This window comes from Protopterus annectens, chromosome 8.part1, assembly GCF_019279795.1.
Source record: "Protopterus annectens isolate FY-2018-M chromosome 8.part1, PAN1.0, whole genome shotgun sequence".
NCBI classification, from domain to species: domain Eukaryota; kingdom Metazoa; phylum Chordata; order Ceratodontiformes; family Protopteridae; genus Protopterus; species Protopterus annectens.
Window position 1 is genome coordinate 53,041,552 of NC_056742.1, and position 22,978 is coordinate 53,064,529.

At 39.3% G+C, this 22,978-nt stretch overlaps 1 protein-coding gene across 3 annotated transcripts in view; it reads right to left on the reverse strand.

Moving 5' to 3' along the window:
* Positions 1-22,978, reverse strand: part of POP4 (POP4 homolog, ribonuclease P/MRP subunit) — a 220,578-nt gene that overhangs the window by 156,954 nt on the left and 40,646 nt on the right. For all 3 annotated transcript variants that reach the window (XM_044081670.1, XM_044081669.1, XM_044081668.1), the window contains exon 4: positions 21,459-21,536. In XM_044081670.1, the coding sequence (XP_043937605.1) occupies positions 21,459-21,536 (78 nt within the window). The remainder of the gene's footprint in view (positions 1-21,458; positions 21,537-22,978) is intronic.

The window sequence follows — 22,978 nt, forward strand, 5'->3', positions numbered from 1 at the left end:
AAAGCAACATTGTACCTTCCACAAGCTCAAGCCATCAGTCAAGCTCAAGCTAAGCCGACTAAAAAGACAGGTTTGGGCGCCAAGTCCTTCACAGAAAGGGAGACTAATACCAAGAAAAAAAAAAAGTGCCCACACACTGGCATAAACAACATACCTGAAAACAATGGGGATAGAGGGAGGGGAGCAGTTACTGCAGCAGCGTTCATTTGAATATGCATACATATATATATATATATATATATATATATATATATATATATATATATATACACACACACACACACACACATACATACATACATACATACATATATATATATACATATACACACACACACACACACACACAATATATATATATATATATATATATATATATATATATATATATATATATATATATATAGTTATGGTAAACTTGTACAACTACACTACATTCATAATACTGATTACTGCTGCAGTATCCTTAGTTATATTGGTAGATTACTATAGCTTATTATATTGGTAGATTACTGTAGCGTATTATATTTGGGAAGTGGAAAAAGAAGGCTCCAGGAGCCCCTGGACAATGGTCTTAGCAAAGCCTGATGTGCTTTATAAAGATATGTAGAGAAGACCAAGCTGCTCCTTCTAGAACATTTAAGAGTCCAACCTTTTCCAAAAGCCATAGATGAAGAAAAGGTGCTGGCAGAGTGGGACCTTGACCCTACCTGGAATACTTTTGCTGTGGTGAGTGTAACAAAAGGTAAGAGCCTTAGACAGCCATTTGAAAATAGTCTGCTTTGACTCAGGTTGTCCCTTTCTTTTACCTACTCAAAAAATTAGAAACTGCTAAGAATATCTGAAAGATTCATTTCTGTCAAGATAGTACCCAAGCTGTCTACACATATCCAAGGTATAACATATCCTTTCTCCCTCATACTTACATTATGGAAAGAAAACTGGGAGAAGCATAGTTTGTCTTAATGTAAACTCGGATACCATTTTAGGCATGAAACGATTACTTCTCAAAAGAAACCCTGTACGTGTGGAAAAAGAGATGCAACTCCTCATGGTGAGCCAACCCTCAGATAACCTTCAGAGGTCCACGAAATTGGTGAACTGCTTTCTATGTTAAGAACCTCAAGTCAGCCAGGTTAGCTTGTTCAAGCGAACCAAATCATAGCTTTGCCAACACAAAATTAAGATCCCATATAGGGGCCAACAGTTTCATGGAGGCCTCTTATGCAAAACCACTTTCAAAAACATTTCCACATGAAAATGCTTTGAAATTGGAAGATTCATAGGCAGATAGGCCATAGGATAGTCACTCACACTAATATTGCCAAACCAGAGAACAACTAACCCTGAATGGATGATGGTGAAGTTGTTTGCACCAACTAGAAAACCTTTTCCATTTGCCAATATGTGATTTTCTATAAGAAGGCTTTTAGTTCCTGTTGCACATCCTCAGTAAACAGCTGCCTAAAGAGAAGTAAGATCCTAATATACAGGTATTTAAAGAAGGTTAATTGGGGTCAGAGTGTACCAAACACCCCTAATCTTGTGCGAGTAGATCCATTCTGTGATGAAGCTTGTGGTAATTGCCCTTGGCCACCAACAAAAGAAGAAAAAAACACGTGGGCTAGAAAACTCGGTGTAAAGGATGGAAAAGCATAAAGGAACATTCCTGCCCAAGGAAAAGAAAAGACAAGACATTAGTCTTCCAAGCCTTCTTGCATGGAGTCCTGGAGTAGAATCGCACCAATTGATTGAACAAATCTGTCTATTTGGGAAACTCCCCACACATGAATCAAATTGTGGACCCGCTGATCTACCTTCTATTCCCTAGTGTTTGTCCTTGTCCCACTTCACTTGTCTGCCACATAATTTTGTTCTGACAGAATGCAGGACGCCTGCAGAGTGAGATTGTGATATGAAGCTATATCCCACTTAACACGGTCAGTCTGCAAAGGGGGTAAAAACTGGTTCTCTCTTGCTTTTTGATGCATCACATGACTGTGGTATTGAATGTAATAACTTAAATAGGTCCAGGCGACCAAAGATGATTCATTGAGTGCCTTGATCAAGGCAAGCAGCTCTTTTATATTTATGTGTTTGCATCTGTCCTTTGTGTCCCACACACCCTGCCTCTTTATCCCAACTGAAACTGCTCCACAAAAGAGTTTGAGGTGTCTGTGGTGACCGAGTGCTTTGAAACAGGAAGGGAGAAGGAAAGATATGAATCTTTGAAACATGGAGGGAGAAGGAAAGATACAAATTTAGTGATATTTGCTGTCTCCACTAAGTAATTTCTCTTGACAAACCCCAGTACTGGGATTTGAAAAGCCATAGGATGTTAGTGCTGGGATCAAGACAGACTTCAGATACCACTGTACATTCCTCAGATGAAGTCTTGCCAGGGATACCATGAGAATCATAAATACTGAGAGACCCAAATGCCAGAGATATTCCCGTGCAGTGATCCAAGTCTAAGTAGAAAACCTTAGAAATGGATCTAGATCTACTTTTTTTTTCTCCTGTGCAAGAAAAGCTGCTGGAACCGAAATGTCTAGTTGACACCAAAGGAACACAATCCGTGTGTGAAAGTCCAAACAGTCTTTTGAATGATCTCTTGGAATCCCAGCTTATGCAGGAGATCTCTCACCCACGTGAGAGAGAGAGAGATTGTGTAAAAGGACTCTGCAAGATAAGCAAGCTGTCTAAATTCGGAAACAATGTGGATAACCTGTAGCCTGCAATGAGTTAGAACTGGAACTAAATAAGCTGTGAACACCCTTGGTGCACAGAACTGAAAGTTGTGCGTCTGGATCAGATTAAGAAACACTATGTCTGTATGAATCTGGATGCAAGTATATGCATGACTTAAATCTAGTGTTACCAAAAAAATAAAATGAGGAAAAAGGGGCAACAGATTATGAATTGACAGGACTTTGAACTTGGGCACGATCACAAACAGATTCAGGAAAGAAAGATCCAGAAGTAGTCTACAAGCATTTTCTTTGGCACTAAAACATCCTTGAATAAAAAACAAAGCTTTCCTAAACTGGGAAGGATGAACAGGTTCTCTCACTCCGAGACAACATGCATTAAAAGACAAGGGGAAATAGAGGAGTTTGGTTGGGTAGTTAAGGAATTATTCTCTGGAATGGATAGAGTCCTTCCCACTGCCATCTGTATCCTTGATGAACAACAGTCTTAGACAGATGGGTTCTGAACATCTGTTGCCAAGAAAAAACATGAAGTGTCAGACTTTCTTGAAAGGAAAAGGGACTGGGCTGCCAGAATGGGGTGCTGCAGGGACATTCTAACTTGGACTGTCCTTGGGTTTGGGGGTTTACGGAATTTTTTTGGAACTCCCCTGCCATTTCTTCTTAAATGTTTATTCGCACTTCAATGAGATGGTTTATTTACTGTCACTACTGGGAGAGATTACAGAACCCCTTAGAAAATTCAGAAATGAAAGGCTGAAAAATTTTAGATTTTCTGTATCAACTTACCCATTTCATCACAACTTACCCATTTCATCACAACATTTTGATCACCTCTCCAGCAACAGAACTAACTAAATCTCTTATCTGCAGGAGAATTTAAAATCTCATGTTTTACATCATCTGGGAGGTTCTAAGAAGGCAACCATGCAAGCATCCTCAAAACGGTACCAAGGACCACAGGCCTGAAAAAAGTATCAACAAAGTCATACTGAAAACAAGGAGTGAGCTTGTACAATTGAAGAAACTAATTTAAGCAGATTTTCTTCACAAAGAAAATGCAGACAAAATGATCATCATACTTTCACAATTAGTGAGAATAAACTTTAGCACGAGAGTCACACAATTCAAAACTCTGAAAAATCAAAGCTGCAGAAGACAGTCACTGACCACGGGATGCCCCAAAGGAGCAACTCTTCGGCAGTAGGAAAGGTCTGAAGGGTTTGGGTCCTAAACCTGACTTTTTAGTTAGCTCAGCTCGAGCTGACTGACTGGGAGCATGGAAGATGCCCTGAAGCTTTGAAAGTTGGCCGGCTATTATATCTTATGCAGGATATAACCCATAATAATAAGGCTACTGCAGCCATGATCAATATGATGATCAAACAACATTCAAGCCAATAACATTTTAAGTCACAATAATGAAAAATAAGCTGCATAAAATATTTTATTCCTGTACCTAGAAATGAAACAACAAGTGCTAAGAAGTTACATGCATCTTTTCTGCAATGGAATTACAAGATTAATTAATTCAGGTACCATGAATAAAGTCTGAGACATGTCTGATCAACTGTGTAAGTGCAATTACAAAATAAAGACAGACTGAAGTAACTCAGAGACTCACCTTTGCAATGAGGTACAACAGTCTTGCAATTAGTATGCACTCTTTCATAAAAACGTTTTAACGGAATTACTAGGAGTTTCAATTCTTGATTTTTTAATTAGCACTCCCTCCTAAGTGATTGTTTATCACTCCTGTATCCCATTTTTGTCAGGCAGGTAATATATACAAAATATACAAACTCGTATGCAGCAAAACCACTCACGGAAAAAAATATATATTCAGCGAGTCTTCTACCCAAAAGCTATATGTATCAGTCTTTGTTCTTTCCACTCCAGACTGTCCATTCAAATTTTGATATAGAGAATGATAAATCAAAAGATGCAAGTAACTAACTCATTCCTGAGGTTTGAGGACCTCAATCCAGTAGTGCATTAACAGTACAGGCCTCTTGCATGGAGGGGGTCATTGCCACACAAGATGCTTTACTGGAAAACCATGTTGATCATCACTTGTGACTCAGCAGGCTTTAGTTGTGTACAGGGGGTGGTCAGAGAAGATGAAAGATGAAACCCACATTTGTTTTTTTTTATTCTACAACCAGTGTTTATGAAAATAACCAGTTACTGAAAAAAGTGCTTATAGCAGGATACAGCACCTGGCACCCTCACATTAGAAAGATTTACAAAGCAGCATAGTTGGTTTTATTTTACTTTTGGATATCTTATGCGTGGGGACAGAATTAACACTACATTCAAGGTGGAATTACACGTACTAGGGGTTATAAAGAGGTTGCTCTTAACACAAAGTAGCAAGCAAGAGCTATCGCACAGCTCGGGCAAAGTCAAAGATGTGCTTTATGCATCTCTGAATAACGACAAGAGGAAAAGGCAGTACGGGATAGACAGCAACAATTAATAAAATTAGGATGTATTGTATTTGACAACTGTCACCTGATTAAGAGGGACATGTAGGCAACAGCAAATAAACCAGAAGAGCAATGGATTAAACACTTTTGCACAAGGAAAACTATGGAGAGGGAAACGTTCTACTTACCAACTCATTAACTGCATACATTTATACAAAGTTCATCTAGCAAGTTAAAAAAATGGGTACAAAGAACTAGAAATGAAGACTTTTACTGTGGTTAGAAAAGGGTTTTGACAGCTTACCTTTTTTAAAGTCAATAAACGTTGCACCAAAAGTCCCAGCCAAATGTTGATTCACCGCAGTTTTAGCGCTTTTGTTCAAAACACAGGAACTTAAAATCGGAAACTGTACCAGAGTAACTTCCTTCCTTTTAAAAACTCAGAAAGAGGCTCCATGACTGGACCAGCAATATTTAAAGATTTAAATAAATATTGTTGGTCCAGGCACAGAGCCTCTTGGCTAGGACTGGTGTGTCTTATTTTCAAGTTTACATAGTATGCTGTTTTGTGGTTTATTTTATCCAGTTTTGTTGAAAAAGGTACCAAATTACTTAGCTCAGTTTAAAGTTGATAATACTACAAAACCGCAGTTTATTTTATCCAGTTTTGTTAGAGGTAGCAAATAGTTCAGTTAAAAGTTGATAATACTACAAAACCACACATCCAGTGGAAAAGGTAATCATTTAAACAAAGGACTGATTCAGGACTTGCCTCCTTGGGGTTCAAAGTTTAATACAGCTAAAAAGGTGGTATTCTAATTTGGCAATATTAAAAGATCAGAACAGGATGGAACAGATGTTTTGTTGCAATGACCACCTCAAAAAGAGGGCAGTTGTGTAAACAATGCAAGATGTTAACTGCTTAAACAGCATAAAAAATTATTGGAAAGAGGGGAGAAAATTGTGTACACACTTGCTAAAACGGCAAGTGGTAGTTATGATAAAAAATTTAACCAAGGGCAAAACTTTCCCGGATTAGACTACGTCAGAATAAGTATGATTACAATAAGTTTGGGAAAATGTAAATTTTTATTTATTTATTTAACATTTGTTGACCGGGAATGTCCGACTAGGTTCCACAGAGCCTGTTTTCAGCGGAGGCCCGGGGAGAAATGCTCCAGATGCATGTCTTTGGAATGATAGTATACAGAGGAAGTGAGTCACATAAAAAGAGCGCAAGTAAATAAACTGTTGAAAGGTTAAATCAGCCAATATCCCTGGTTCACTGAACAAAGAATAACCCAAGACTGTTTAAAAACAGACAATGGGGATGAAATACTGCAAAGGTGTCAAAACAGAATGGATGGAACTACAAGCTCATGGGCAATCTAGACCAAAAATGCTTATAGCTAAAACAGGGTTTGCTTAGTGAATAATCCTGACAGCCTATACTACCTCGGTCAGCTCATAAAAAACAGTGCAGCAGAGAAGACAAGAAGTCAGCCGTCCGTTCAAAAAAGAGGGACTTATCTGGCTCACCTCAGGAGCAACTCTTGTATACTACTCAACATAAATGGTTAAAACTACATAGTTTTGCTGAGGGAGTGACAAGTCTCATCCTTGGAGCTATGAATAGTACAGTTTTGTACCTACCATAAATGTAGATGTCCGATAGACATGCAACTGCAGTCATAACATGTGGGTTGTCCTGCCTCAGGCAGCCCTCGGTCGGCCGGATTCCAAAGTCTGGGTCCGACGTCGGCTGATGTCGCATTTCTCTCCGACGTCAGAGCGGCTGGAGTACATAAGCATCAGCCGACGCCATTTTCTTCAGTGTTTCTTGCCCCAGATGCCAGGTGCCCTCCAAGGAAGGCTGTAATCAAATTGGAAGACAAAAACAGGATTCCAAACAAACAAATGAGCAATAAAACAAATACACCATAACAGATATCCCCAGCTAAGAGTAACAGGGATAGGAGTGGACCCTAGGCATAGAGGGGTATGGAGGGAGGAAAATCCGACTGCAGTTGCAGGTCTATCGGACATCTACATTTATGGTAGGTACAAAACTGTACTATGTCCTTCAAGAATGCAACTGCAGTCATAACATGTGGGTAGAATACCATAGCTTAGCTGGGGAGGAGGTATGCACTAGGAAAGAGATGGTGTGGCAATCAAACCCTGCAGGACTGCCGAAGCAAAGCCTGCTCTGGATCTGGAATATAGAGGGAGATTGTAGTGTTTGGAGAATGTATGCACGGAGCTCCATGTAGCAGCTTCTAGAATGTCCTTGGTAGGCACCCCTCTTAAAAATGCTGTAGAGGTGGCTGTAGCTCTGGTGGAATGTGGTCTGACATTGGCTGGAACAGTCTTTCCATGAAAGGAATAACAGAATCTGATGCAATGTCCAATCCATTTAGAAATCGTCTGTTTTGAAATTGCTTTTCCTTGGACTGCAGGGGCGTAAGCTACAAAAAGTTGTTCAGACTTCCTACTGGCCTTGGTTCTGTCCAGGTAGTATCGAAGCTGTCTGTGAATGTCCAAGGTATGCAAACGTCTTTCCCCCTTATTCCCAGGATTGGGGAAGAAAGCAGGCAGATGAATGGCTTGATTTAGAGAAACCCTAGATACCACCTTTGGCATAAAAGTAGGGTTGGTCCTTAATGAAACTGTCTCTGTGGAAAATAATAAAGGGTGGTATTGCCATTAGGGCCTGTAGCTCCGAAACCCTTCTTGCTGAGGTAATTGCCAACAGGAAAGCTGTCTTCCATGAGAGAAATTGCAAGTCAACTGAAGCTGCTGGCTCAAAAGGAGGTAGAGTCAGTTTTTTTAAGACAAAATTGAGGTCCCAGGCTGGCATTGGGGCCTTTCTTGGTGGCTTAATGTTCTCGATTCCCCTGAGGAATTGTCTTAGTAAGGGGTGAGAGAAAACAGGAGGATCAGTGTTGTATCTAGCTGAAATAGCAGATGCATGTATCTTTATGGAAGAATATGAGAGGCCGTTCTTTAACATATCTGCCAAACATTCCAAGATAAGTGGGATGTTCAGTAATGATGCATCATGTCCCTTGCTGGTATTCCAATTGCTGAATCTTTTCCACTTTGCTAAGTAAACCTTTCTGGTGGATGGTCTTCGAGCCTCTGTTAGTATCCGCTGAACTTCCTTGGAGAGAGATAAGCTGAAGTTATTTATGGGATCTCCCAGGCTGTTAGCTGCAGTGTCTGAAGGTTTGGATGCAGTGTTTCGAAATTGTGTTGAGTCAAAAGTAGAGGCCACTGAGAGAGGGGCCACCTCCTGGTGTGACATATGCTCCGTAGTAGTGGGTACCAGTGTTGTCTTGGCCAATCCGGAGCTATTATGATTCCCTTGGGCTTCTCTGCTTTGATCTTAAGTAATACTGAGGTCATCAGTGGCAGAGGTGGGAATGCATAGATTGCTAGGGAGTTCCAGTTGAATGAGAGGGCATCTATTTTCCAAGCTTTTGGATGGTATGTCCTTGTGCAAAATCTTGGTAGAAGATGGTTGAGGTGAGAGGCAAACAGGTCCACTTCTGGCTTGCCCCATGTCGAAGTGAGTTGTCTGAAGGCCTTCGGATGTAACCTCCACTCGTGTGGATCTGAAATTCCTGCTTAGGCTGTCCGCCAACACATTGTCTTTTCCTGGAACAAACTGGAATTGTAACTGCATGTTTAGGCTCAGTGATTTCTCCCAAAGCTGCATTGTCAGTCTGCAAAGGGGGTAAGAGTGAGTGCCCCCCTGCTTGTTTATGTACCACATCACAGTGGCGTTGTCTGTCCATATCATTAAATGGCCTTGCTGGAGTTGGTGTTGAAAAGCCTCGATGGCATGCATTACTGCCAGCATTTCCTTTTGGTTTATATGCAGAAGTGTTTCCTTTGGAGACCATTGTCCTTGTATACACCTGCCTTCCATGTGCACCCCCCCATCCAAGGTCTGAGACGTCTGTAGTCATGGTCTGTGTTACCTGTGGTTTTTTGAATGACATACCTGTGTTTTCCTTGCTCACTGAGGCCCACCATAGCAATTCCTTTTGTAGGCATGGAATGAGTGGTATGATTGTCTCCAAGTTGTTGCTGTGTTGAGACCAAATGCTTTTTAGGTACCATTGAAGCTTTCTCATGTGTAGTTTTGCTAATGGAACCAGTAGAATGCAGGATGCCATGTAACCCAGGGCCTGAAGGAATCTCCTTGCAGTCATCTGGATGAGTTTTGATAAACCTTTGAAGTAATGAGTTAACTTCTCTTGCTTGTCTTCTGTCAGGTAAGCCATCTGAGAGGCTGTGTCTAGTTTGGCTCCTAAGAAGATTATTTACTGGGATGGCTGCAGTCTTGACTTTTGGAAGTTGACTGTGTATCCCAGAGCTTGAAGTAATCGTATGACATAATCCAGGTTTTTTGTCAACATCAATTTGTCGTCTGCTTGTATGAGGCAGTCGTCCAGGTACGGGTAAATTTGTATACCCTGGAGCCTGCAATGAGCAATTACTGAAGCCAGGCATTTTGTAAATACTCTGGGTGCAGTAGATAAGCCAAATGGCAATGCTGAGAATTGATAATGCTCTGGCCCTGCAAGAAATCTGAGGTATCTTCTGCAGCTGTGTCTGATGGGACATGCAGGTATGCCTCCTTGAGGTCCAGAGTAATCAGCCACGACTCCTTGCCCAGCATGGGAAGGAGCTGCTGTAGAGTCAGCATTTTGAACTTTGGTACTATGAGAAAGGTGTTTAATGCGGACAAGTCCAGTATTGGTCTCCATTGAGATTCTTTTCTTGGAACAAGGAACAGTCTTGAGTAAAACCCCTGTTCTTGTTCTGGAACTCTTTCTATTGCTTTCATTAGAGTCAGCAGAGTGATTTGCTTGATAGCCTCTGCCCTTTGATTTTGTGGTAGGTTTGGCATGCCTTGTTTTCCTGGTAAGGTATGAAAATGAAACCTGTACCCTCGGTCTATAATGTCCAAAATCCATTTGTCCTTTGTCAGTCTGTGCCAGTTTTCTGCAAATAGAGATAATTTCCCGCCCAGGGGAGCTTCTAGTTGTTCCCTGGTAGGCGGTAGTAAAGGAAAGTCATTGAGTTTGTGGTTGTTGGGCAGGTGAAACCCCTGCGTCACTTCTTTGGTTTCCTGGCTGCCATTGTCGTCCCCTGTAAGGGCCTCTGTATTGGCCTCTTCCTCGGCCACGTCTGTTCTTACCCCTTTGAAACCTTTCTGGATTAGGAAAGGACCAGTTTTTTGAAGGCCAGTTCCTACTGAATCTGGGGGGGTTGAACCTGGAGGAAATCTTTCACAGTCTGAACTGATTTTGCTTTTTCTTCGATGGTCTTTAACACATCCTTAGCGTTTGCACCAAAAAGCTTGTTCTTTTCCAAAGGTGCATCCAGAAGTTTTGCTTTTACATGATCTGGTAGAGGTTGATCTTTTAACCAAGCATGTCTACGAATCACTGCCCCTGTCATAGCTGCCCTACATGAAGCTTCCAGTGCATCATATCCACACTGCAGGAAGTGATTGCTTACTTGCTGAGTGTTATGTACAGTTTCCTGCAAAGTCTTCCTGTCTAAAGGATCAGGAGAAGCTAATGTTTTTGTAAATCTTCTAAGAGATAATCCTGATATTGTAACATATGAAAAGGCAATTTAAAGCTCTCATAGATAAGGTAGTGGATGTGTAAACCTTTTGCCCCATCTCTCTAATGACCTTGCTTCCCTGTTGGAGGGCAAAGGATTTTTTGAGGTGGAGGCTGAAACTCCTTTAGGCCCCTGTGAAATAGTTTCCAAATCAGCAGTATGGGCCCTGAATAAATGGGAATGAGTTTCTGGGACCCTGTAATACCTGTCTGGCTTGGCTGGAGCAGGAGGAAGAGAATCAGGGGTAGCACTAGAGTCAGAATACAAATCATCCAGAACATCAAGTACAGGAGGAATAGCTAAGGGCCTGTGCTGAGGAGGAATAGCTAAGGGCCTGTGCTGAGGCTTCTTAAGGAAAGTCCTAAGGCGTTTCCTAGAATCAGAATATTCCTGACCCTGCCACTTGAAATGTTCCCTCATGGTGTGCAGAACTTCCCCAAAAGAAATATCCTCAGGAGGGGAGGCCGAAGGGATGGAATCTTCTGCATCCGAGTCCTCATAGGTCTGGAAGAGCTCTTCCTGGCTATAGAGTGGACAGAGCCCTCAGAGTCTTCATCTGAAGGAGTAGGGTCAGAGGGGTCAACCCGGGGCCTTTTATCAGGAGGAGGCTGTGATGCTCTCTCAGGATGGGCCTGTGAACCTCTAATCATGGAAATTAAATCAGCAGCCATGGACATAATTTGTGTCTCCGGAGTCGGCTGAGGTAAGGATTTAGAAGTAATATGCTTTGTTTTGCTGGCTGCCTTAGCCCTAGTGTAGGCCTTAATAGACATGGCCATAGGAGGCCTGGCAGCTCCACGTGCAGGAGTGACCTTGTCTACAGCAATGGTCTCGGGCATTTCCTCGGTTTCGGTATCCGGATGAAAGTCTATAACAGGCGTCGGAGTAATGTCTGGAATCGGAGTAGTCGGTAATGCGGTGTCTTCGGTTCGGAGCGGTGGAGAGACCGTCTCAGAGGGAACCGGAGCACTCGCGCTAGGTTTTGGCGTGGAGTCGGAGGTAGACATGGGCCGAGGATGTCGGTCCCGGTCTTTTCGCTTTTTGGGAGTTTGCGATGTCGGAAGATCCGACGGCATGGTGTAGGCAAATTTATCGCCGAAAAAATCTTCAGCGAACTCCGCCCGGCGCCTGAGAGTGCGCTTGTTGAAGCGAGCACAGGCTACACAGGCAGAGACGTCGTGGTCTGGGCCCAGGCAAGGGAGGCAGTAAGAGTGGAAATCCTTATGAGGTATTTGTTTACCACAAAAAAGACAATTGTTAACTTTCAGTAATTTCTGACATCGGCTGAGGCAAGAAAAGGTCCCCAACGGGGTACTTAGCTTTTTTGATGACTTCGGTATCATAGAATACAGGAGCTGACCGACCGGCACTTGCGAATTGCTTCTGCTTCGGGCACCGCACGGCAAGAAAGACAGAAGAAAATGGCGTTGGTTGATGCTTATGTACTCCAGCCGCTCTGACGTCGGAGAGAAATGCGACATCAGCCGAAGTTGGACCCAGACTTTGGAATCCGGCCGACCGAGGGCTGCCTGAGGCAGGACAACCCACATGTTATGACTGCAGTTGCATTCTTGAAGGACATCTGGGTAAAAGCATAGATGGAAAGGCAAACAGAAACACATTACACTACACTGTAGGTAGAATACATCCACCCCCCCAACAAATGCTGCTGAGCTATGTATAACACCACTGCATTTTTCTGTGGGTCAAACCGCTCAAATCCTGGGGCCCCTCTATATGTACACCTCCATCCATCTCATTTCCAGGAGAAAAATAAGAGCCTCAATTTAAGGATGTTGCCATGATGGGGTTAAGAAGCAATTATTACAGCTACCAAAGTTGTTATAACGGCACCGGGGCTGGAAAGAAAACAAGATTACAGCACCTTTGTCTGCACCATGTTGCTACCCTGCACCATGTTGCTACCTGCTGTCAGTGCATTAGATCCAGTCATTAAAATGGTAGATGAACTTTTGCCTTTTATTCCAAACACTTCAATAGCAAATAAACTTTCCTCCTGTGAAGTTTTTTATTCTGCACATTTGGAATAAAAGAGGATATGAACCTCAAGGCTCAAAGAAATTGTGCCATTACGATTGGAAAGCCATCTTGACTGGTGGAATCAGCTAAGACTTAATTAACTATCTTCATCGTTATCTTCAGATGAGCCAACAACTTATGAAATGCTGACAAAGTATAAAAGTCCCGTCATAGCATTAGTATAGTTTACCTGGAGAAAGGATAAAAAGGTTTTCAGTCCAATGTAAACAAAGAGTGGAACGAGATGCCTTGTAGAAATTCAAGAAGCCAAGAAAACAAAACGCAAGTTTGAACTGAAAATAATGGAACCCAGTTTTGAGTTTTATGTACAACTGTCTTTAGATAAGCACTCTGCATATTATAAAATTTGTTCAAGGATCCCAAGAAAGTTCACTTTGCACTAAATGTTCCGTTCAAATACTTTAATGGTTAAAATATTCAACAGCTTAAAAAAACAGCCAGAAAGAGGTTTTAGGTTAAGCGCTTTCATCTAACTTGTAGACTTCATCAGAACAACCATTAATTCACCTAGCTTATATACTAGTTCCATTCAAAAATATATGCATGTAGTTAAACAATTAGTAGATGTTATACTATTTAAAGTGCCAGTGCTCTCTGTATCAAAACGATGCCATACTAAAATAGTATTCAATTACATATACACCTCATGCCATTATAAAAATCAAAAATAAATAATATATATGTTAAAATATGTAATGCATCAATGGGGAAGAAAGTACAAACCTATATTAGGAAATAGTAATGTGGACATAGGGGGAGATGTTAAAATTAAAGAAGTAAATTATCTAGATGGATATATGAAAGCAAGCATTTTACAATATGTCCCCGAGATGCAGGACATAACCAGAATTATAACTAGTAACTAGAATATACTTAAAACAGACAATAATGCGTTTAAACTAGTGGGAAACAAACCACATTTTGTTTCCAAAACAGGAATTAACCTTAAAGTTGAATTAGAAAGGAAAATTATGGATCAGAAAGTAATAAAGGGGACAGGTACCACCAAATGTGGGAACTGTAATCAAGGTCATTTAATTATAAATAGTCCGTCTGTAACCTTGGAAGATATTAATAATACTACTGTATGGTTCCGGAAAGGGAATTGTAGGACCAGGCATGTGGTACACATGGCGAAGTGTAGTAACTGTCCATGTTTCTATGTGGGAAAGACGGACAGATGTCTTCGAAACAGAATATATGAGCACTGTTATAAAATCAAGAAGCAGGACACTAATAATGCATTATGGAGAAATCTTGAGGGGAATAGTAAATGTAGTGCGTTTAACTTTGGTATACTTGAATGTATAAAAGTGAATCCTAGAGGGGGAAGTGTCAAATATGTATCAGGAGAAAAAGAGACCAGATGGCAGATTAAATTAAATTCTTCTGTTCATCCTGGGTTGATCAATTTCTATAAAGCCAATTCTGGAAAATAATAGGCAATAGAATATTTTATGATACATTTGGACATATGAATGATCAAATCAATTTTTAATTAACATATATATTATTTATTTTTGATTTTTATAATGGCATGAGGTGTATGTAATTAGATACTATTTTAGTATGGCATCGTTTTGATACAGAGAGCACTGGCACTTTAAATAGTATAACATCTACTAATTGGTTTAACTACATGCATATATTTTTGAATGGAACTAGTATATAAGCTAGGTGAATGTAATTAATGGTTGTGAAGTCTACAAGTTAGATGAAAGCGCTTAACCTAAAGCATCTTTCTGGCTGTTTAAGCTGTTGAATATTTTAACCATTAAAGTATTTGAATGGAACTTTTAGTGCACAGTGAACTTTCTTGGGATCCTTGAACAATATTTTGTTTTTTATATAGTCGAGTGCTCGGGATTACTTTGGTGTTTTTCTTAGTTGCAATATGGACTCTCTTGACGAGTTGCCGTCAATTTTTTCCCCTAGGAGGGACGACATAAACAAATTACAGTCCGAGATGGCTATTCTGAAGGGCGAACTCACTCAGTTGATCGATTTGATTAGCCAGCCTGAAGCGAGTAACATTAGGGAACGCGTGATGACGTCATCAAGTAAGCTACGAGAGCGTAGATAAACGGATTCTCTCCCTAACGGTCAAGGAGATGGCGTTGGATGTAAAGATTCAGCCTCTAATGGATCCAAACTCATTGAGAGGACTTTTCAATGGCTTCCCAGCGATAAATGTGGATCGGAGGTGGATTACAACATTTCGGGCGCTAAACCCAAGCGAGTGGCACCAAAAAGGACATATGCAATGGTCGGGCAGTTTAAGGAAACAGGTACTGTGTTCCAACCCCAAGGGATTAATAGAAATATGGCTAATCACAAAAAATATGATTTGAACAGCTTTTTGGTCACCAATTTCGATTTTGAAGGTGACTGAGAACCTATAGGGAAGGGGAAAGATGTTGACAATACGCATTTGAGTAATAGGACTTTGAAAGATTTTATTAAAGATTTTGGAAAGAAATTAAAACTGTTAAAAAGTCTGCAGTTAGACAATATGTATCTTAAAAAATGTTTAGATTTGAGTATAGTCCCTATGGGACTAAGGTTTTTTAAATACCCTATGGGGCTTGATATGGATGAGATTAATATGAATGAGTGTGGCAAAATGTTTGACAATTTTGGATTTACTTTTATGAAATTTATAGTGTCTTGTAATGACAAAAAGATATGTGGTTTAATGTCTGAATTGGAACGGTTGGAACAGGTCATTACTACAGATTTACTATTTGAGGAATACGAAATGTTTCTGAACACACAATACACGTGGGTAGAGAATCAAATGTACAAACAATATGAGAGAAAGTGTAAAAAATGAGTAGGGATATGTTACAGTATGAAAAAGGAGAGGCCTACAGGACAAAAAGAAATGTGACAAAGGAAGTAATAAATTCAATGATGGTAACTATAAATACAAATATAGGAACAACAACTACAGAAGACACGACCCACATAGGAAAGATGAACATTATAGTTATAACTCAGATTTTTTAGAGGAAAGGAACACCGGGATAGGAATACAGAGGCAGCCATATGGGGGAACGAAGAAATGGGATGCCTACAAATGGGAGAGCCCACCCCAGTTCAAAAAGGGAAACAATTGGAAAAGGAAGGAATAATTACTAGGATTACTGATACACATTTTTGTATGGGTGACTTTAGTATATATAATTACACACAGGTGCCACTACATGAAGGTCATTTCAAATTATTATCTAAAGGAATGAAGTATGTTCCTAATAGGAACATTAATGTGGTAGATTATATAATTGATTTCAAAAAATACTTAAGGAAATTAAATCTATCTGTATATTTTAAAGGAAGAAAACAAGTAAATAGGAGTGACTTTAAGAAGAAAAGTACTTTTGTACCTCCCCTAAATCCAACACTAGCAGTATATGAAAAGATTGTTGTTGATGAGATCTACGAATATGTGAGGAAGAATCCAAATAGAAAAAGGAATCTCGAATATAGTGAATATAAATTAATGAAACGGATACAAGAAAACAATAATTTAAGGATTATGAAACCCGATAAGGGGGGCGGAATGGTACTATATGACAGGGGTGAATACATAAACAAAATCCATGAGATTTTATTAAACTCTGGAAATTATGACATATCTTCCATCAAAGAAGTTAATATTGCTTACCACAAAATTGATCTATGGTTGGAAGAAATGTTATTGGACGATAGGATAGATAGCGATATGTACAATTTTTTGAAAGTGGAGCATCCTGTCATTGGTACCATTGTAGGAATTCCTAAAGTACACAAAAACCCTAACGACCCCCCTTTTCGGCCAATAATCTCAGGTAGTAAATCCAAAACCTTCCCTTTCGGGAAGGTAATTGATAGAAGGTAATTGATAGTTGGTTAAAGCACATATACAAAAAAATCAGTACGTTTGATAATTGACTCCTGGTCTTTAGGGAGACTCAATACAGAAACTATTACTACAGAAACTTATCTGGTAACCATCGACATAGTTGACCTTTTTTTCCAGCATACCTCAGAAGGAAGAGTTGTGTAGGTTCAACAACAGTATAGTAAAATATGGTGATGTACAATGGGAAAACGTTTCCTTGATTTTGGAATTTATGGAAATAGTGTTAAACCACAACTATATTCTATTTGAAGGGGAATACTATCGGCAAAATAAAGGAGTTGCGATGGGAGCAGCATGTGCTCCCATCTTTGCCAACATGTTTTTGATAGATTGGGAGACAGAATACATTCTTTCTACAGAATGGAAGAACAATATTTAGTGTTACCTGAGATTTTTGGATGACATATTTATGTTGTGGAACGCAAGTATAGACAAGTTCAAGGAATTCATGGACTATTTGAACACTAGATGTGACTATTTGAGGTTCACTTACAATATAGATAAAAAATCAATTCCATACTTAGACACTCATATAATTATAGATAAAGGAAGGTTTAAATCAAAGATTTATAGAAAGAGTACTTTTAGTAACACTTACTTAGAATATACCAGTTGTCATCCTATTAGTCAAAAAAGTATTCTCAAAGGGCAATGTGTACGAGCTGCCAGGATGACCTCTAATTACACAGATTTAGTAAATGAATTGGATTATATAGGAAATATGTTCAAATCCAGAGGGTATCCTGTAGCCCTGATTCAAGACACCATAAAATATGTAATGCACCAATGGGGAAGAAAGTACAAACCTATATTAGGAAATAGTAATGTGGACATAGGGGAAGATGTTAAAATTAAAGAAGCAAATTATCTAGATGGATATATGAAAGCATGTATTTTACAATATGCCCCTGAGACGCAGGACATAACCAGAATTATAACTAGTAACTGGAATATACTTAAAACAGACAATAATGTGTTTAAACTAGTGGGAAACAAACCACATTTTGTTTCCAAAACAGGAATTAACCTTAAAGTTGAATTAGAAAGGAAAATTATGGATCAGAAAGTAATAAAGGGGGACAGGTACCACCAAATGTGGGAACTGTAATCAATGTCATTTAATTATAAATAGTCAGTCTGTAACCTTAGAAGATATTAATAATACTACTGTATGGTTCCAGAAAAGGAATTGTAGGACCAGGCATGTGGTATACATGGCGAAGTGTAGTAACTGTCCATGTTTCTATGTGGGAAAGATGGACAGATGTCTTCGAAACAGAATATATGAGCACGGTTATAAAATCAAGAAGCAGGACACTAATAATGCATTATGGAGGCATCTTGAGGGGAATAGTAAATGTAGAACGTTTAACTTTGGTATACTTGAATGTGTAAAAGTGAATCCTAGAGGGGGAAGTGTCAAATATGTATTAGGAGAAAAAGAGACCAGATGGCAGATTAAATTAAATTCTTCTGTTCATCCTGGGTTGATCAATTTCTATAAAGCCAATTCTGGAAAATAATAGGTAATAGAATATTTTATGATACATTTGGACATATGAATGATCTTTTTAATTAACATATATATTATTTTTGATTTTTATAATGGCATGAGGAGTATATGTAATTAGATACTATTTTAGTATGGCATCGTTTTGATACAGAGAGCACTGGCACTTTAAATAGTATAACATCTACTAATTGTTTAACTACATGCATATATTTTTGAATGGAACTAGTATATAAGCTAGGTGAATGTAATTAATAGTCGTTCTGATGAAGTCTACAAGTTAGATGAAAGCGCTTAACCTAAAGCACCTTTCTGGCTGTTTTTTAAGCTGTTGAATATTTTAACCATTAAAGTATTTGAACGGAACTTTTAGTGCACAGTGAACTTCCTTGGGATACTCGAACAATATTTTGTTTGTTTTTTTATATAGTCGAGTGTTCGGGATTACTTTGGTGTTTCTCTTATTATAAAATATGCCCAGTGTTACTACACATGCACATCCCCCACCACACACCCACCCCCAAACAACCCCCACCATGCACCCTCCCCCAAACCCCCCCAAACAACCAATGCATAGACACTCCCCACCACACACACCCACTGCACATGCTCGCGCACCCCCACCACACACATGCACAACCCCAACACCCTTGCCACACAAACGCAACACCAAAGTAATCCCGAACACTCGACTATATAAAAAAACAAACAAAATATTGTTCGAGGATCCCAAGGAAGTTCACTGTGCACTAAAAGTTCCGTTCAAATACTTTAATTCATGGCAGGGAGCCAGGAATGCATGCATACACACCCCTGCCAGGCACACACACAGAACCTCCACACAAGTACATCCCCCACCATTCATGCACACTCATACGCACCCCCACCACACACGCACACATCCCCACCACACACAAGTACACCCCCCCAACATGCATACACACACTTTTTCATTCCATACAAAATGGCATGAAGTACTTCCAGCACTTTCCCATATGCCCTGTTTTTAGTCAGAACATAGAAATCTTGAATAAACTGTGACTTGCAGACAAAGTACTCTTGTGCACATGTCTACAAATAGTGGTAAAACTAACATTTTTATAGGGTTATGCGAACAGTCCTGGACAAGGAGTGGTCCCATGTTCAGAGGTTTATTCCTGAGAAATTACTTTAATAAAAAAGAAATTGGGTCTTTATCACAAAAAGGGTCCCAAGAAAAAGGAGATGCAGACTATATGGTTTAATATGTTTTAACCCTAGCACAGTGTACAAGCTGTGATTTCCCAAACTACTTGTAACCCCTCAAGCTAGCAAGTTAACACGGAGAAGAAGCTGCACCACTGTCAAAGGGTGAATTTCTGAAACAAAATCCCAGAACTATGAACTTATTTACTGTACATACTGTAGACACTAATGTGTGCAGGAAAATTAAAGCAGGTGGTGATTATGCTGCAATATGTTAAATTCAAAGAGAATTCATTGCTCACCTAAATATCAGACAGGGGTCCAACAATCACAATCAACATATCAATAAGCTTGAAAATTTGTAAATGCAAGGGAACACACAGCATAAGAATTTAATAAACTCTGGCTTACCTTGCGGTTAAAGAGGCCAGACACCAAATCATTTTGCTCAAAACAAAGTTTCATTTTAAAATATTAACTAACTGGACCCTTAAAACAAGCTTTTCCTTAATTGACAAGACAGACTCGCATTATCTTTAATGTCCACACTAATACTAATGCTGCCCGTTTCATTATACCACTTCACCGTCACGTATCTCAGATATTTTGACTACTGGGGCATCCTGTCAAACTAACAGTTATAGCAAATCTCGCAAGATCATAATGACACATTACAATCATGACAAAAAATGCAGATATGGGTCTCGTGCCAAAAGCTCATAAATATCAAAAGTCAAAATCTAACCAACATATTACAATGTAGGATGTGATGCAATAAAACTTCCTAGTCACTGAAACTCCAGTGAGTGAGTGACAGAATGACCAATTATATCCTGTTCTGTTGACCAATTATGTCCCGATACAACTGGTCTTAATGGGGGATGTCTAGCATCTTTATACATTTTTGGGAGTCCGTGTATACTGGGTATTAAGGGTTTTCCACTCTAATACACTTGCAATTAAACAAGCTGACAAAGGTGGACCTGTGGTCCTAATGAAAAAAACAGATTATGAAAACAAGGTGTAATAGGTTACATGATACTGCAGTGTATGAGAAGTTGAAGCCAGTGTTAAAGAACAGGAAACTGTAAGTACAGATTTTATAAAATATATACAGTCTAGGTTTGTAGAGTCACACTGTTGCTTATTTGTGTTTTAAAATGCATGTAGTCCTGATAATAGTATATATATATATATATATATATATATATATATATATATATATATATAAAACATTTATTTTGATAACAGTCTATATTCTTTGATGAGTTTTGGATTATGTAATGTATAAAAAGATATATAGAACTTATATACTGCTTCATGATGTCGTTTTATTATATAGTAGGATGTTATGACAAGTGCAAAGTTACTACTACAAGACAGAAAATGGCTGCTTAATTTATTTTTTACTCTGACTGGTTGAACTGCATTTTAAAAATTAAGATGGTCAGAATGTTTTTACATAGTTTGATATGAAGTGATATGTTTATCATGAAAGCGCTTACCTACGTACAATAAAGATTTGCTTGGATTTTATGGTTTGGCTTATGATATCTTCACCATTTGGTTACCCCATCTAATAAAGTTTATACAACAGTGGGAAAAAAATGGTTTGGCTTATGATATCTTCACCATTTGGTTACCCCATCTAATAAAGTTTATACAACAGTGGAAAAAAAAAACATTAAAGATGGTGGCAGGTAACATTAGCTTTGAACAATTGCATACCATCTCATTTATACCAAGGCAAAAAAGGGCACTAAAGACGGGCAGAAAGAACCCCAAGTGTAAGATTTGTGTTAAGAGTACAATATGGACACTAACAGAATCGTTTATAAGGCCACTGTAGATAGGAATGGCAAAATAAAGCAGAAGTCAAAATAAAGCAGAAGTCGACTATTACTGAAAACTTGGACTGATATTACGCAACTAAAAACAGACAGACACTTTTTACTGTGCAGTGATGAGCAGTACTCTGCAACTACAGAAAGTTTTCAAAAACAAGGACTTACGCATTTGGTTTTAGGCCACCACACAGGTCACGAATATACTGCTTCCACAACTCATGCAGCGGGAGAAACAACTCATATCTGCAACAAAACAGGTATAGTATATAGTATTAATTACAAAAATATCCATGTCAATAAAAAGGAAATTTAATCCAAAGCATCATACATATATTGAATTTTCTGATATCATGATTATATGAACAAACAGAAATAACATGCACGCACTATATTAGAGGATTTGAAAACCCTAACTACTGAAATTTCCCCTTTTAAGATCACTTCTTTCAGGGTGCAACAAGGCTCTTGCTAGCACATTTCATGGCATCAGAAGCCACACTAAATAGTTTGACTGCAGCTCTGACGTTTGCCAGTTTGACTTAAATGCAATGAGGAGTCAGTATATATTTCTTAATGGGATGCAAAAAAATCATGATCATTGAAACTACAACATAAATCAAAGTCCAACACACACACAAAGTTACATACTTTCATCTTAAGGGAAAATGTATCTGCAGCTTAGTGGAGGGCAAAGCTGTACACACTTAGTGGGGCAGTGTGAGGTTAAACATCCAATGCAGGGGACCTTTTTGCAGATAAGCTAATATAGTGAGTACATGTCAGCTGTATCCAACTTTAACGGCCCTCTGCAGTCAGTAAAGTTCTGGGAAGAATTCAACCAAAAGGAGGCTGCTGCTAAGCCCCAAAACGCACAAGGTATTTTCATAGAACACTTTTTGCATGCTCTTCCATCATCCTCGCAGGCACATAAGGTGCAAGCTGGACCACTTTCTATACAGAGGGAAGTGGGCAGCATGCGATGACCGTTAGGCCATTTTGGGCGGGGAAGGCTGAACTACCAGGATTGTGAATGTCTGTTATAGTACACGCTTTTAAATACACTAATGCATAGCTACAGAAATTTGCATGTCAGCAAGTACTTTTCCAAAACCAAACAGCTAGTAAGACATCCATCTTCTGTGGGTTTTTTTGTACATTTGAATTGCAATCAAGAGTGTACAGCACTAAATATTTGCACAAATCAAGAGCATCTGACAAGATGTACAAAATACAACTTAGTTAGAAAATGCTTTAAACCACCAGGAACTACCTCACTCCAAAGTAATTTAGCACACAACTGGAAACTTTAGATGCAGAAATTCAATCTATTTCTCACTACAATATCAGCCGAGAAGCCAGAAAATAAATTAATATGCCACATTTTGCACAGTGGATAGCATTGCTGCCTCACAGCAGGAAGATGTCCGGTTCTGTTCACAACTGGAGTGCCTTCTTTGTGGAATCTGCACACCCTCCCAGTGGTCTCATGTGGATTTTCTCAAGATGCTCTGTTTTCACCCATATTCCAAAGACATAGAAGCACTGGACACTCTTGGTGGATATGCATGCGAGCATGTGGTATGGGACCATGGCAGTGTCAGGGCTAGCCACCTGGCAGTGTGAACCTTGGCACTAGGAAATTGTCACTGTTAAAGTGACATCCTGCCCCTGTGTGCAAAAATGGG